This window comes from Micromonas pusilla, assembly GCF_000151265.4.
Source record: "Micromonas pusilla CCMP1545 genomic scaffold MICPUCscaffold_7, whole genome shotgun sequence".
In the NCBI taxonomy this organism is placed as follows: domain Eukaryota; kingdom Viridiplantae; phylum Chlorophyta; class Mamiellophyceae; order Mamiellales; family Mamiellaceae; genus Micromonas; species Micromonas pusilla.
The window spans coordinates 506,362-520,693 of record NW_003315888.1 but is presented as its reverse complement, the minus strand read 5'-3'; the positions used below and the strand labels follow the sequence as shown (position 1 = coordinate 520,693).

Genomic DNA, 14,332 nt, shown 5'->3' with positions numbered 1-14,332 from the left:
AGCTCCGGGGTCCAACTCCGTGGGCTTCTGCACGTACGTCGACACGAGGCCGTCCCCGCGTTCCTTCTCCGCCGGCGGCGTGCTCCCTCTCAGGTGCTCGAATTCGTTCACGAGCCCACCCGCGTCCTCGGCGGCGATCATTCCGGGCGGCTCCGGCGGCGCGTCGTTCATCCCTCGGTCTCTCGCGCGACGAAGAACGCGCCCCGGGCCGTCGTGCGTCACGCGCTTCTCGCGAAGCAGACGCCGGTCTCGAACCTCGCGAACGACGCGGACGGCGCCCTCCTTCACGAAGAAGTTGTCGTCCACCATGGCGCCCTGTTTGACGATGACCGCGTTCCGCGGGTAGTCCTTCTCGTGCAGGACGTACGCGAGCGACTGCTTCATCGACGACGGGACTTCCGAGAATAGGGGCAGCGCGGACATGAAGTCGATCTTCGCCTTGATGGATTTCTGGGACTCCGTCCGCAGGATCTCGTTGTACAGCTCTCGCCCGAGCGTGAGAAATTCCGAGTCTTCTCTCGCGACGATGCCGGCGGCGCGAACGTTCCCTTCCTCTAACAGCGCGAGCTCGCCGAACGAGTCCCCGGTGTATAACGTCGCGACGCGGTTGTTCGCGTTCGTGTGCGGGTCGCGTATCAGAACCTCGACGCTGCCGCTGAGGATGACGTAGAAGTGGTTCCCGACGTCGCCTTGGCGAAAGATCTCGCGTCCCGCGTCGGCGGCCAAGTACTGCATCCCCCGCCCCAGCTCCAATCGTTGCTTCGTCGGGAGCGTCTTCACGAACTTCATCCTGTGGAACAACCGCTCGAGGACCATGAGGTCCATCTCCGTGCGATCTTCCGCTCTATCAGAGGGGGGGATGGGGGGAGGGAGGGAGAAGGAGGAGGAGGGAGAGGGCGCGTCGGTCGTTCGTTCGTTCGGAGCACTCTCGGACGATGAGCGCGGACGAATCGGGAAACGGAATCGAACGGCGAGGGGCGGAGATGCCGCGCACCGTTTCGACAGGATGTGTATCCTCGACTGCGACTGCTCCTTCGCGTCGGACATCCACTGCCGCGATATCGCCGCGGCCTTGCCCACGACCTTGGCGAGCTTCCGCCATCGCGCGGTCGGGTTGAAGTTCGGGTCCCTCGACGGCGCGAGCTGCGCGATGGTGGACGACATTGGATTGGCCCCCCCGGCGAGCCCCTTCTTGAACATGTTCCCCGCCTTCTTCGTCGTGCTCACGCGCCTGAGCGACGCGACGCTGAGACGACGCTGCATCTCTTGCATCTCCGCGCGGTCCGGCGTGGAGGCCTCCGCGGCGTCGTCCCCCGCGGCTCCCATCGCGCGCGCGGGCGTCGTCTGAGAACGCGCTCGTCGAGATTTCGTGGTGCCGCGTCGCGAGTCAGCACGTGATGAACCAGACAGATTGCGGTCAATACATACGTAGTCTAAGGGAGCTCGCCGCGTCGTCACAACGTCAACGCGTGGTGTTCCATCGCGACGGGTCCGCCCGCGGCTAACAACACGCTCGCGGCCTCCTCCGCGTTCGGGTACTGCCCCGGCTCGCACGGCGCCCCGCGCGCGCGAAGCCCCTCGAAAGTCTCCTCCCGTCGCGCGCTCTCTCGCACGACGACGACAGCTGTACCCGCCGCGCCAGCCGCGCCCTCCGCGCCGACCATCTTGTGAAACAGCCGCGTCTCCCTCAGGCGCAACAGCACGCCGTCCACACGCATCCAGTGCCTGAGAAGCACGTACCAGCACTTGGGCATCACGCGGACTTTCAGCGTCACGGACATCTCGCCGTTGTCGTCGAGCTCGCTCTCGTACAGCGTGAGCTCGTCGAAGAACAAGATCGGGTCGCGCTCCATGAGCATCCCTCGGTCGACGCGCAGCTCCGTGGGCGTCCACCCACTCGCGGACGGCGCGCCACCATCCGCTCGTGTCATCAGCGAACCGCGGTACGGCGTCGTGAACGTCCAGTCGTACGCTTCCGCGTCCTCGCGCTCGTCCCACGCCGCGCCGCCCGGGATCGGCTTCTTCTTCTTCTCCGTTTTTTCGACGGCGAATCGATCCGCGGCTGATCGCGCGCCCGGCATGCCGCCGCCGAACCGCCGCTCGTGCCCGCGCGCCCACACCGCGGCGGCGGCCACCTTCAGCGGCGGCAGCCCTTCCTCCAGCCACTCCCTCAGCGCGCACTCCGCGTTGAAGTGGATCGTCGTCCCGCTCGCCTCGTGCGTCAGGTCGAGACGGCTGCCGAACACCATCTCCGGGAGGTGCGACGTCCCGAGCGACGCCTCGAGCGCGTCGAGCCGCTCCTTGCCCAAGATGGGCGTCGTCTTCGTCTCCACGCGCCATCCGCCGACGCGCACGCCGTTGCCGGCTGTTGCCGCGGAGGAAGAGGACGAGGGGAGGGGACCGGTCAGGTATCAGGACGGGGTCGTCGGCGCGAGATGGATCGATGAGAGCGGACGGAGGAGGTGGATCGAGCGCGATGAGAGCGGGAAAAAATAATACGAGAGCGATCCGAGGCGCGCAGATCGCACCCTCGAGGAACTCCCCTCCCGCCTTGGCGAGCGCGCGCATGTCGCACTTGTCGCTGTCGATGCCGGGCGGCCGCGACGCCGGCGGGCCTCGGCCGGGGAACGACGTCATCGTCCCTCCCTGAGCACGGCGGTGTGACGCGCAGACGAAAACGTTCGGGTGCCGATCTGGCAACGAGCGGCTCGCAGCGAGTTTGACGAGCGAGGACTTCTGTTCGTGTTCGTACTTCGGTTTCTTCGAGGACGCGGCCCCCCGCTTCAGATCACGCCGCGCGCGCCACCGCCGGCGAGTCGCGCGCGCCATGAAGGTCACCGCGCTGAGCCTGTGGAAGTGGAACGGCGACAAGGCGGAGCCGACGTGCCTCGGCAAGGCGGAGGACGTCGCGGAGTTTGGGTACTTCCAGCGCGGCAGCGTGCGAGAGATGCTGACGTTCATCTCGCGGACGATCGTGAAGCGGACGCAGCCCGGGCAGCGACAGAGCGTGGAGCAGGACCAGTACCTCGTGCACGTGACCAACCGCGGCGGCTTGGTCGCCATCGCGGTGATGGACCGCGAGTACCCGAGCCGGAGCGCGTTCTGCGTGCTGTCGAAGATGAGCGACGACTACGTCGCGAGGGTGGGCGACGCGTGGAAGACGGTCGCGAGCGACGACGCGCGAGGCGACGCGATCCTAGCGGAGGCGATCGCGAAGTATCAGGACCCGATGGAGGCGGATAAGATCCTGAAGATTCAGAGGGAGCTGGACGAGACCAAGGTGGTGCTGCACAAGACGATCGACTCCGTGCTCGCGCGCGGGGAGAAGCTCGATAACTTGGTCGACAAGTCCACGGATCTATCGCTCGCGTCGCAGATGTTTTACAAGCAGGCGAAGAAGCAGAACCAGTGCTGCACGATGATGTGAGTGCGTCGACGAGAGCGAGCGAGGGAGGGAGGGAGGGAGCGCGGGGTGTTGGTCGGGGGTGGGTCTTGAACGAACCGAAACGGTCGGTCGGGTGATTGATTCTTAGCGCGCGCGACGACGCGTAGGGTTCGAAAGCGTTGGCGTGTTCGTCCTCTCTCGGCGAAACAATCTTCAAAGGCGGAGCGACGACTACGGCGCGCGCGTCACTCGTACCCGACGCGTTGCTTCAGCGCGTCGTACGCGTCGTACACCCGCTTGAAGTTCACCTCCGCTTTCTTCTTCTCCTCCGCGCCGTTGTGCCGGTCCGGGTGCCACTTCATCGCTTGCGTCCGCAGCGATTCTTTCAACACCTTCTCGCTCAGCGGCGCGGTGGGCGAAATCCCGAGCGCGGCTCGGTCGGGGCACGCGCGCGGCGGCCCTCCGAAGCCGCCGCCGCCGCCGCCAAAGTTCGGCGGGCGCGAGAACCCGCCGCCGCCGAACGGGTTCCCGCCGCGGTGTTGACCCCCGCCCGGCGCGGTCTTGAACGTGAACGTGAACCCGCCCTGTTTGAACGTGTGCGTGCCGCCCATCTGCGGAAAGATGATCTGTTCGAAGACGTTCCAGTCGAAGTCGTCCCCGAACGCGGCGAACGGATCTCGCCGCTGCTGCTGCGCCTGCCGCCGTCGCTGCGCCTCCTGTTGCATGCGCTGCTGCTGCATGCGCTGCTGCTGCACCCTCCGCGCGTGGATCTCCGCGCGCGCGCGCTCGAACGCGGCGTACTCGTCGTCTTCGTCGTCTTCGTCGTCGTCTTCGTCGTCGTCCAACCGGTCGCGCATCGCGCGCCTGAAGCTCGCGCGCGCGTGCGCCTTCTTCTCGTGCTTCGGCGTCGTTCGCTTCGAACGCGACGCGCCCGCGCCCGCGGCGCCCGGCCCTCCTCTTCCGCCCTCGCCGCGCGCGCTCTCCTCCATCTCCATCTGCCTCTGGAGAACGTCGCGCATCATCTGATCGAACACGTCGTCGAACATCGAGCCCGCGCGCGGTCGAGACGCGAAGATCGGAACCTCGACCCACTCCGCGTCGTCGCCGTCGTCCTCCCTCCATCGTCGCGTCTCCTCCGTCCGGCGCCGCTCGCGCGCGCGGCGTTCCTGCTCCTCGCGAATCGCCTCCGCGAACGCGGCCGCGCGTCGTCGCTCGTCGTCGGAGAGACGCGAGCTCGGCGTGGACGAGAACGTCCGCGACGCCGACGACGACGCCGACGCCGACGCCGACGACGCCGACGACGACGACGACGACGTCGACGCCGAGAGCCTCGCGGCGGCGAGGAATTCCGGCGACAGCGACGGCGACAGCGACGAGAGGACTCGCATCACGCGCGCGCTCGAGCCGCGCATCGTTCTCGCGAGGGTTCTACCGCCTCGTCCGCGCGCGCGTCGACGCGACGCTCGCGTCCTCCGTCGCGTGCGGCGCGCGCGATCGGTTGCGCGCGACGGCGAGAGATACGGCGGCGAGAAGAGAAGACCCGCGGCCAGATTATTACCAGAGCACCGGACGCACTCGCTACGCACTCGCGCGACCATCGCGATCGCGCGAATCGCCGCTTCGGGTCTCTCGCGGGCGAAAAAGAAGCCGACGCGTCGCGCGCAGCGCGGGACGCACACCGCGACGCGCGACTCGAGAACGCCCGCGGGTTCCGCGCGCTCGAGTTTTGTGAGCACACGCGCGATCGTCGCGCGCGCGTCCGGAGGTATTCGCGCTCGCGCGCGCGTCGCCGACGTCGCACGCCGGGGAAGAATCGTGAAGTCGCGGCTTCCAAATCGTCAGATCCTCATCCTTGGGAAGGCGAGTCGCCCTCGACGCTTCGCGCCACCGCGGTCGCGTGATCTGAATCGCCCGCGCGAAGGCGCGCGCGCGTCTCTCTCCGCGTTTTCGATTTCGCGCGCGCGCGACGCGTCCGCGCGCGGTTCGATCGCGCGCGTCGTCCGCGCCGCGCGCGCCTCGTTCCTTTGCCTCCCGCGTGCCATTTCCACTCGCCATCCCTCCCGACGGCACGCGGCCGGACAGGACGTTGAGCAGCGACGTCTTCCCCGAGCCGGTGGGGCCTTTACGAGCGAACGTCGGGGTGGAGTTGAAAGGCGTCAGAAGCGGAGTTGAAAGGCGTCGAGGGCGGGTATTGAAAGCGAGGTGTGGGCGCAGAGAGAATCGACGGCAAAAGTCCTTAAGAAACGGCGTTCACCACGCGAGAGAACGCACCCATGAGCGCCATGACGTGCCTCGGCAGCGCCGCACCGGTGAGGCCCCTCAGCACCTCCTTCGACGGCTTCGACGGGCCGTTCGGGTGCACGACGTAGCGCAGGTCGCGCCAGGTCATCGTGATGCCGTCGCGGCGTCGCGCGAGGCCGTGGTCGTCGTCGTCGTCCTGGTCGTCGCGGGGGGTGCGAGTGTCGTCGCGCGCGTCGGCGCGCGCGGCGGACGCGCCGCGGTCGAGCGAGCGCGACCGTCGCGCGTCGAGGGAACCGCGCGACGTCTCGATCTGCTCCGCCTCCCACACCTTCGCCGCGTTCTTCGTCGCGTCGGTCGCCATGACGGCGGGCGTGCGTGCGCGCAGTCGTTGTGTGGATAGCGTCGCGCGAGTCCGATCATCGGAGGTGCCCACAACTGAAGTTTCGTCATCAGATCGACGACGCGAGGCTCGATCACTCCCCGCCGCGCCCCCCCAAGATGCTCCGCACGACCTTCCGGCGCGTCCTCGCGCGCGGCGCGCTCCTCCGCACGCCGCCGCCGCCGTGCGCGCGCGCGAGGACGACGACGCGCGCGTTCCTGGGCGGCGGCCACGGGATCAAAGGCATGGAGGGCTTTCTGAAGCAAGAGAAGCTCAGGGAGAAGGTGGAGCAGATGCACGACGCGCGCGCGAAAGCGGAGAAGTACCTGTCGAAGCGTCAGCGCGAGGAGGCCGAGGCCGACGGCGCGTCGTCCACCGCGCGGCACGACGCCGGGCACCCGCCGCCGTGGGAGGCGCCGCCGCCGCCGATGGGCGTCGCCGCGATGGCGGAGGCGAAGATCGAAGCGGCGATGCGAGACGGCGTCATGGAGAATCTCGAGGGTCGAGGAAAGCCGCTCGCGACGGACCACTCAACGGAGACGCCGTGGGACGCGGACGCGGGCCAGGCCGCGCTGAACCGCGTGCTGAAGACCGCGGGGTATAAGCCCGCGAGCGTGGAGCGTCTGGACGAGGTCAAGGCGCGGCGGGAGGCGATGGCGAGGACGCTCGCGGCGGCGGCGGCGGCGGCGGATGCATCCGGGTCCGCGTCCGGGTCCGGCGCGGCGGACGTGACGAAAGGCGCGGGCGTCGAGCTCGCGTTCAGGGAGTACGAGGAGTCGGTGAAGAAGTATAACCTCGCGGTGATAAGCGATAAGGAGACGCACGGCCAGGGGTGGCCGATGCGGCCGATGACCGCGGGGACGTTGGAGTCGCACGCGGCGGCGGCGGCGGCGCTCGCGAAGAAGTACGCGTGAGTGATTTCGTATTACGTCTTCGGTTTCGGTGAGTCACAGTAACAACTTACGTATTCGACCCCGCGTTGAAAGGGGCTCTGGACTCGAACCTTTCGATTTTCAAAGCGAGGATCTCTGTTTCATCGCGTCCTCGCCTCTCATTCGTCCGTCGGAAATATCGACGGCTCACGTGCGCGTTCGCGCGTCGCTCTCCTCGCCGCCGTCCAGCAGCCATCGCGCGTCGACGTCGCGCGCACTCGACGACGCGCCGCACGCGCGACGTCGCACGCCTCGCACGCGCCGCGCGGTTCCCACCCCGCGAACGCGCGGAAGCGCATCGCCCGCGAGCGTCCGCGCGCGCGACGGGACAGCGCGTCCCCGCGCGCGCGGTCGGAAAACCGATTCGTTCTATCGCCGTCGCGCCGGTCTATCCGAACCGCCGCCGATGCCGCCGACGATGCGCGTCGCGGCGGCGATGACCGCGTCCGCGTCCGCGTCCGCGTCCTCCGCGAGACGCGCGACGCCGCGCGCGTCTGCGGCGCGCGCGCCCCGCGCCGCCATCGCCGCGTCCGCGCGGGACCCGCGCCGCGAGCGCGTCGTCCGCGCGATGGCGCAGAAGCCGACGCACTACGCGGTCACGAAGACGAACGGGTTCAGGAACCGACGCGTCATCCGGCCGCTGACGTCCGCGCCGCCGCCGCCGCCGGCGGCGGACGCGGACGACGTCGTCGAGGAAGAGTACGCGGACTGCCCGAGCGACGGGTGCTCGATCGAGAACGCGGCCGCGGACGCGGAGCACGGCGCGAAGCCGCGCGGGTACCAGGCGGACGCGCAGTCCTCGGACGAGGCGCACGAGAAGCAAAAGAATCAACTGGACGGCCTCGCGTGGCGCGGGATGGCGACGCCCGCGGTGAAGCGCAAGCGTCGCGTGTTGAAGCCGCTGAAGAAGGAGCCCGCGGTGGACGAGACCGCGTCCTGGGAGACCGTGAGCGTCGACGAGGGGAACTGCCCGAGCGACGGGTGCTCGTTCGAAGCCGCGTTGCCCTTCGACGAAAACAAATACGCGCGAGGGTACCAAGCCTCGAAGCACAGCTCCGAGGACGCGCGCGCGCGTCTGGCGATCCAGGTCGAGACCCTGCGCGCGCAGCGAGAGGCGGACCTTCAGGCGAAGGCTGCGGTGCTCGCGGAGATCGAGCGCGCGCGCGAGGCGGGGATGAGCGCGGAGGAGAAAGCCGCGGCCAAGGCGCAGAAGGACGCGTTTTACTTTAGCGTCGCCGGGCTCGCGTCGTTGGCCGCGCTGCAGCCGTGCGCGCCCGCGGACGCGGCGATCACGACCGCGGCGGGGATCGACCCGTTCTTCAACTTCAACCCGGTGTGCCCAGCCTCGGACGGCGTCTTCAGGGTTGGCCAGAAGGCGGCGTTGTCGCTCGCGGGGGATCAAAACATCGAAAACTACCGCCCGCTCATCAACGACGTGCTCATCCGCGTCCGCACGGAGCTCTGCATCCTCGAGTCCTTCTCCAGAGAGACGATGGTGCCGTTCATCAAAGAGAAAGGCGTCGGGTGGGTGTTGCCGCTGCACGAGACCTCGGAGACGTACCTCGCCGGCGTCGTCTTCATGGTGGGCGCGAACTTCATCCTCCTCGGCTCCACCAAGGTTGTCGCCATCCTCGCCATCTACCACGACCTCAGCGCGGGGCTTCTCGCGCGCGCCGCGGGCGGACTGCTCGGGATGGCGACCCCGGAGGCGGACGCGGAGAAACGCGAGCGCGAGTTCAGCGAGCTGATGGACCGGCAGACGACGGAGATCAAGGCGCTGATGCTCGACGGCGCGCTGAGCCGAGAGGAACGAGAGAGGAAAACCGCCGAGGTGAACAAACGGTACGGCGAGCTCATGGAGAACGCGAAGGAGACGCTGGACGTCAGCGCGGCCGCGGACGAGACGAGCGCGCTGGGGAAGGCGCGGTTGATCGCGGGGACGGTGAGCGTGCCGCTGCGGGTGTACGGGAGGGCGTCCGGGGCGCTGCGGCGAGGGTTGGAGGTGTTCGACACGTTTTGTTCGCGGTACTTCGTGGCGTTCACGGTGACGTACGTGCTCGTGAAGACTGGGCACTACGTCCTGTTCCCGAACTTGTTCGACTGACGACGGACGACGATAAGGACGACGACGACCTTACGACGAGAGAGAGACAGAGATGAGGAGGAAGCGCGCGCGCGCGCGCGCGTCTGTTGTAACGCGGCCGAGTCGAAACTGAACTCTCGAAACCAAAAACCGAACCTCGCTCTTATTCTCGCAGCAGTGATCCCGCGGTCGGTGGACCGTTGCCGCTCGCAGCGCGGTGTCCAAATCGAGGTTGACCTCGATCCGCGCGCGCGCGCGCCCGCGCGCACACCCGACGCGCGCTCGTCGTCGTCGTCGTCGCGCGCTCGTCGTCTCGCGACCTACGTAGGGCCGCTCAACGCTTCGCGCGGTCGCACATCGCGCGTCGTCGTCGTCGTCGTCGTCATCGTCGCGAGGAAGGAGGACGCGGGAGAGGAGGAGAGAAAGGCGCTTCCGCGGCAGCCATCATGACGTACATCAGCGCGGTCTCCGAGGCGGAGCTTAAGATCCTGTACCAGTGGGTGGATCAGATCCCGCTGTCGCGTCCGAAGCGGAACATCGCGCGTGACTTCGCGGACGGAGGTGCGCGCGCCGCGCTCGAACCCGGTTTGGTCGCGCGCGTCGTCGTCCGCGCGCGGCGGGACCGCGCGCGATTCGTTCGCACGCGCGCGCCCCGTCAGAAATCGCCCGTTCCCTCGCGCGAAACTGAAACTGAAACTGACGCGACCCTCCCTTCACCCTCACCCCCCAACGCACCCGCGATGCGATCGCAGTTCTCATGGCGGAAGTCGTCGCGCACTTCTACCCCAAGCTCGTGGAGCTGCACAACTACAGCAGCGCGAGCGCGATGACGCAGAAGATGTACAATTGGAACACGCTCAACGCGAAGGTTTTCAGAAAGCTCGACTTTACGCTGGACCCGACGCACCTGAAAGACCTGTGCACGCACAAGACGGGCGCGGTGGAGTACGCGCTGAAGCTGATCAAACACTACCTCGGCGAGTTCCAAAAGAACAACGGCGTGGTGAAGAAACAAAACATGAAGGGCGGCGTCGCGCCGCCGCCCGTGGATTTCCACAAAGCCGGCGAAGAGGTCAAGGAGGCGTTCGGCTTCGTCGTCACGGACCACAAGATCAAGCCCGGGATGTTAGAGCAAAACATAATGTTGCCGACCGTGGGCGACGGCGCCGTGAACCCGGAGACGGGCGAGGAGATGGCGCAGCAGCCGCAGGGGGAGCTCTTGAGGTACGAGGACCCGACCGGGGAGATGATCAAGAAGGACCTGCTCATCGCGGAGCTTCGCGAGACGAACGCAATCCTCGACACCAAGGCGCGCAAGCTGGAGCAGCTGGTTCGGCTGAAGGAGGCGAAGGTGCAGACGCTCTTGAACAAGCTTCAGGCGTTGTCCGCGCAGTGAGACGTGGGATGGATGGGGGTGTGGGGATGAGTCGTAAGTAGAACATGACTCGGAGGTTGTAAGGATGACGACGAATGCAATTTACTCGATTCGCGCTCAACGCGCGCTGGTCGTTCCGCCCTCCCGCGAAGTCGTTTTAAAAAAATGTAAATGCCCCGCCTGGCTTCTCGCCTCGGTCACAACGACGGGGACGGCGACGACCCGGGCCTCCCTCCCCTCGGTCGTCGCGATGTCGAGGTTCGGGGAGAAATCCGCGGCGCTCGTGAGGGACCTGTCGCAGAGCGAACGAGGGACGATCCCGCAGTTCGCGGACGAGACCGTGCGCGGCGTCCTCGACGAGTGCCAAGAGCATCACCGCTCGATCTTGCGACTCATCGACGACATCAAAGAGCGAGGGACGTCGCTCGAGGCTGCCGCGCCGGCGGACGCGGCGAGCATCCTCGTGCATCACCAGGCGGTGTTGCGGAACAAGCGCGCGCTGCTCGTGTACATGAACGAGCGCATGCGACGCGTGCGGGACTTGCGATGGGAAGTCGGCGCGGGGCTTCCCGACCTCGTCGCCGAGAGCCTCTCGCACGCGGAGCGGACGTTCTTCACCGAGTACAGCGCGCTGCTGAATAAGTATCAAGGCAGGAGGCACGGCGTCGGGTTAAACGTGACGCTGGATAAGTCGCCGCCGGAGGATCACAAGGTGGAGGTGCGAGCGCTGGAGGACTACGGCGAGATCGTGACGAGGGACGGCAGCGTGGAGTTGACGCGGAATTCCGTGCACCTGATGTGGCGGGACGAGTGCCAGCCGCTCATACAGGAGGGCGTGCTGGAGCAGTTGTAGGAACGGGAAGGAACGGGCGGGAGGGGAGGGGAGGGGAGGGAAGGAGCGCGCGATGCGATGCGATGCGATGCCATGCGATGCGATGCGATGCGATGCGATGCGTTGCGACGTTGAAATGACGCGCGCGTCCGACGGCTGGCGCTCTATTCATCACTCTACGTTTTGGTTCACGGAGAGACCGCGTCGAATCATCGCCATCATCGACTCGGCGTTCTCTCGATCCGCCTTGGTGCCGAGCTTCCCGCGCCAGCGACTGAGTTGATCCCCCACCGGCCTCTGCTCGAGCGCTTTCGCGCGTATCTCCTCGAACCAGTCAAGGTTTCTCACGGAGTTTTGATCGCGTTTCCTCGCCTCGCGCTGCTTCGGGGACAGCCACTTCTTCTCCTCCTCCTCCTCGCCGTCGCCGTCGCCGTCGGCGTCGAGTCGCGGGTAGTCGTCCTCTCCGCCGTGGGCACCTCCCTCGCCGTCGTGGGCACCCCCCTCGCCGTCGTACACGGAGTCGTCGAAACTCTCCCTGAGCGTCTCCTCGTAGCTCTCTCTCGCGGACTCGAACCCGTACGGCGTGTTCAGAGTCTTCGGCTCGACGACGCCGCCGACGGCGGGGCCGTGCCCGTGCCGCTCCACGGGCGCCTGAAACGTCGTGACCTGGACGCCGCGTCGCCGCCGCGCGATCCCTCTCGCGTCCGGGTCCGACACCGGGATCGCGCCCGCGGGGAGCAGACGCCCTTTGTTATCTCTCCGGCGTCGATCGCGCGGGTCGCCCGCGTTGAACGATGAGACGTCGCGCGGCGCCATCACGACCGAACGCCGCGTCGCGCCGACGCCGTCGCGGCGTTGCTTCGCGATGATCTTCTCCACGAGCGCGCTCGCCGCGTGCTTGTCCATCGGCACCGCGGGCTTTTGAAACGACTCGGTGCTGTGGTGGCTCGCGATGCGATGGTTCGCGGGGACCCACGGGGCTTTGAGAAGGTCCATCGGCGGGTCTCTGAGGGTCGTTCCATACAAAAAAAGTTCACCGGTCAGTCGAAAGGGGACGCGATCAAGTGTTGAAACCGAGCGGTGGGTGAAAACCTTTTGTATAGAACGCACCTGATGGTGGCCAAAAACGCCTCCGTCTCCGTGAACCGCGACGACTCTCGCGTCAACTCGCCGTGCGTGGAAGACTGCTTGAACAACCGCGCGGCCTCGCCGCGGTCCTCCGCGCCGCCGTCGCCGTCGACGTCCGCGCCCAAGTTCGCGACGCCGCCGCTCGGGTACCCCGGATACCTCGCGTCGTTCTCGCGTTGCCTCGCGCGCAGCCGGTCGTGCGCCTGCATCTTTCCCAAAAGCACGCGATTAATCTTCTCGCGCGCGAGCTTCTCCTCGCGCGAGTGCACCGCCTGCGCGGGCCTTCGGTCGTACCCGCCCCAGAACCCGTCGCCGCCGCGGCCGTACCTGCGCTCGTGCCCGGGGTTGTTCGTGATCCCGTCCGCGTTCCCGCCCGCGGCGGGGATCCACGCCCCGGGGGGCGCCTTGCCCGCCGCCGCGTCGCGGTCTTTGTACGGATACCGCTCGTCCGCGGGCCCCGCGCCTTGTTTCGCGGGGATGCAGCTCCCGTTCGGGCCCACGAAGTACCCCCGGCGCCGGAACAGCCTGCCTATCGTGCCGTAGAACCACAGCTCTTTCGGGACGGGCTTGATCAGTCTCTTGCACGCCTCGATGGCGCTGACGTCCGTCCGCGGGTTTTTTAAAATCGGCGGCACGTTGGCGAAGGCGCTCAGCGCGAGCTGCCCGAGGAGCTCCACGAACGCGGGGTAGACCATCTCGTCCACCTCGCCGTCCGCGTCGTTCGCGGCCTCGACCTCGTTGAACACGCACAGCGCGTCCGCTTTCGTCAGGAGCTGCGGGACGATCTCAAAGTTGATGCAAAACGTGATGAACTCGTCGTGGTTCATCGTAGATCCCGTCTCCACGACGGTCGCCCACGTGATCTTCTTCGTCGTCGCGCTCGTCATGTTCAGCGTCGCGTAGTGCCCGTACACGCGCTTCATCGCGGCGTCGTGTTTCGTGAACGCGTTGACGCACTCGCGCGAGAGGAGCTCGTCCAGGTCCGGCTCGGGTTCCATTTTCTTCGGATACGCGAGCGCGTTGGGCGAGACGTAATTTTTCATCAGCGCCCTGTACGCGACGTCTCGGTTCGCCGCGGCGGGGTACCGCTTCTTCGCGACGACGCGCATCGCGACGCCAAACTCCTCGAAGTTTATCTTCAGATCCCCCACCTCGTGCTCGCCCTCTCGCATCCGCTGCGCGCGTTTCTTCTTGTTCACCTTTTGCTGCGCCGCCGTCTCCCCCGCGTCGACGGCGACGAAAATCTTGTCCATGTCTTGGACGCTCAGGGAGTTGTCCAGCAGGCCGCAGTCGCGAATCATGCGCTGGAACCCGAGCGTGCTCATCTCCCACACGCCATTCTCGGACTCCGGGACGGAAACGCCGCCCACGGGCGCGCGTCGGAACCGCATCTTCTCCTTGAACAGGCGGAATTCGCCGTAGGCTTTGAACGTCTTGAGCAATTTCTTCTCCAGCTCGAAGATAGACATGTCGGCGTTAGCCTCGCGCGCCTTGGCGTTCATCACGCTGCGCCGCGCTTGACGCTTCTCCACGTTCCGCTGCTCTTGGAGCGTCTTCTTGTACAGCTCGCTGTCGTCCCCGGACGTCGCGCGTCCGTACACCAGCGCTTTCTTCACGAACTTGGGGTCGGCGCTCCAATTCAGGTTGTCCGGGTGGCGTCCCGAGCGATGGAGCATGATGTCCAGCTGCGTTCGGTCGTGGAGCGAGAGGTAGCTCAAGAACGCCTCGACCGCGGGGACGACGGGCATCGCCTCGGTCATCTCCGCGACGTTGTCCGCCATGGTGGAAGGAGGGAAGGCGCGCGGGGCGTCCGAGCGGCGCGATCGATCGATCGGATCGGCGACGGACAGCTTAAGGATCGGCGTTCACCACGCGAACGCGGTCGTATGGGGACCAGTGTATAGCTTAGTCTATCGCGGCGATTCTCGATTTGGCAGGCGCTCGCTCCCCGATTCGTTCCTCCCTCCGTTCGTCGCG

At 66.9% G+C, this 14,332-nt stretch overlaps 9 protein-coding genes across 9 annotated transcripts; 5 read left to right on the top strand and 4 right to left on the bottom strand.

The window, feature by feature from the left end:
- Positions 1-1,403: 1,403 nt before the first annotated feature.
- MICPUCDRAFT_59435 (uncharacterized protein) lies at positions 1,404-2,637 on the bottom strand (the record flags this gene model as incomplete). The annotated part of the gene is made up of 2 exons (XM_003059734.1): positions 1,404-2,365; positions 2,529-2,637. 2 exons carry the CDS (start codon positions 2,635-2,637, stop codon positions 1,455-1,457), a joined length of 1,020 nt encoding a protein of 339 aa, XP_003059780.1. The 3' UTR covers positions 1,404-1,454.
- Positions 2,638-2,827: 190 nt separating this feature from the next.
- MICPUCDRAFT_27574 (uncharacterized protein) lies at positions 2,828-3,428 on the top strand (the record flags this gene model as incomplete). The annotated part of the gene is made up of 1 exon (XM_003060019.1): positions 2,828-3,428. One exon carries the CDS (start codon positions 2,828-2,830, stop codon positions 3,425-3,427), a length of 600 nt encoding a protein of 199 aa, XP_003060065.1. The 3' UTR covers position 3,428.
- Positions 3,429-3,630: 202 nt separating this feature from the next.
- On the bottom strand, positions 3,631-4,797 carry MICPUCDRAFT_59433 (uncharacterized protein; the record flags this gene model as incomplete). Its single annotated transcript, XM_003059733.1, has 1 exon — positions 3,631-4,797. One exon carries the CDS (start codon positions 4,795-4,797, stop codon positions 3,631-3,633), a length of 1,167 nt encoding a protein of 388 aa, XP_003059779.1.
- Positions 4,798-5,224: 427 nt separating this feature from the next.
- MICPUCDRAFT_65419 (uncharacterized protein) lies at positions 5,225-5,987 on the bottom strand (the record flags this gene model as incomplete). The annotated part of the gene is made up of 1 exon (XM_003059732.1): positions 5,225-5,987. The coding sequence occupies one exon, from the start codon at positions 5,985-5,987 to the stop codon at positions 5,622-5,624; it is 366 nt and encodes a 121-aa protein (XP_003059778.1). The 3' UTR covers positions 5,225-5,621.
- A 137-nt stretch (positions 5,988-6,124) lies between these two features.
- On the top strand, positions 6,125-6,971 carry MICPUCDRAFT_59431 (uncharacterized protein; the record flags this gene model as incomplete). The annotated part of the gene is made up of 1 exon (XM_003060018.1): positions 6,125-6,971. The coding sequence occupies one exon, from the start codon at positions 6,125-6,127 to the stop codon at positions 6,917-6,919; it is 795 nt and encodes a 264-aa protein (XP_003060064.1). The 3' UTR covers positions 6,920-6,971.
- Positions 6,972-7,793: 822 nt separating this feature from the next.
- On the top strand, positions 7,794-9,041 carry MICPUCDRAFT_65417 (uncharacterized protein; the record flags this gene model as incomplete). The annotated part of the gene is given in 6 exon segments (XM_003060017.1): positions 7,794-8,588; positions 8,590-8,620; positions 8,622-8,720; positions 8,835-8,861; positions 8,886-8,925; positions 8,927-9,041. Coding segments are annotated over 6 exon segments (1,107 nt in total).
- Positions 9,042-9,424: 383 nt separating this feature from the next.
- MICPUCDRAFT_34222 (uncharacterized protein) lies at positions 9,425-10,416 on the top strand (the record flags this gene model as incomplete). Its single annotated transcript, XM_003060016.1, has 2 exons — positions 9,425-9,581; positions 9,773-10,416. The coding sequence occupies exons 1-2, from the start codon at positions 9,467-9,469 to the stop codon at positions 10,414-10,416; spliced, it is 759 nt and encodes a 252-aa protein (XP_003060062.1). The 5' UTR covers positions 9,425-9,466.
- Positions 10,417-10,645: 229 nt separating this feature from the next.
- Positions 10,646-11,248, top strand: MICPUCDRAFT_34219 (uncharacterized protein; the record flags this gene model as incomplete). The annotated part of the gene is made up of 1 exon (XM_003060015.1): positions 10,646-11,248. One exon carries the CDS (start codon positions 10,646-10,648, stop codon positions 11,246-11,248), a length of 603 nt encoding a protein of 200 aa, XP_003060061.1.
- Positions 11,249-11,398: 150 nt separating this feature from the next.
- Positions 11,399-14,136, bottom strand: MICPUCDRAFT_59427 (uncharacterized protein; the record flags this gene model as incomplete). The annotated part of the gene is made up of 2 exons (XM_003059731.1): positions 11,399-12,233; positions 12,338-14,136. The coding sequence occupies 2 exons, from the start codon at positions 14,134-14,136 to the stop codon at positions 11,399-11,401; spliced, it is 2,634 nt and encodes an 877-aa protein (XP_003059777.1).
- Positions 14,137-14,332: the final 196 nt, after the last annotated feature.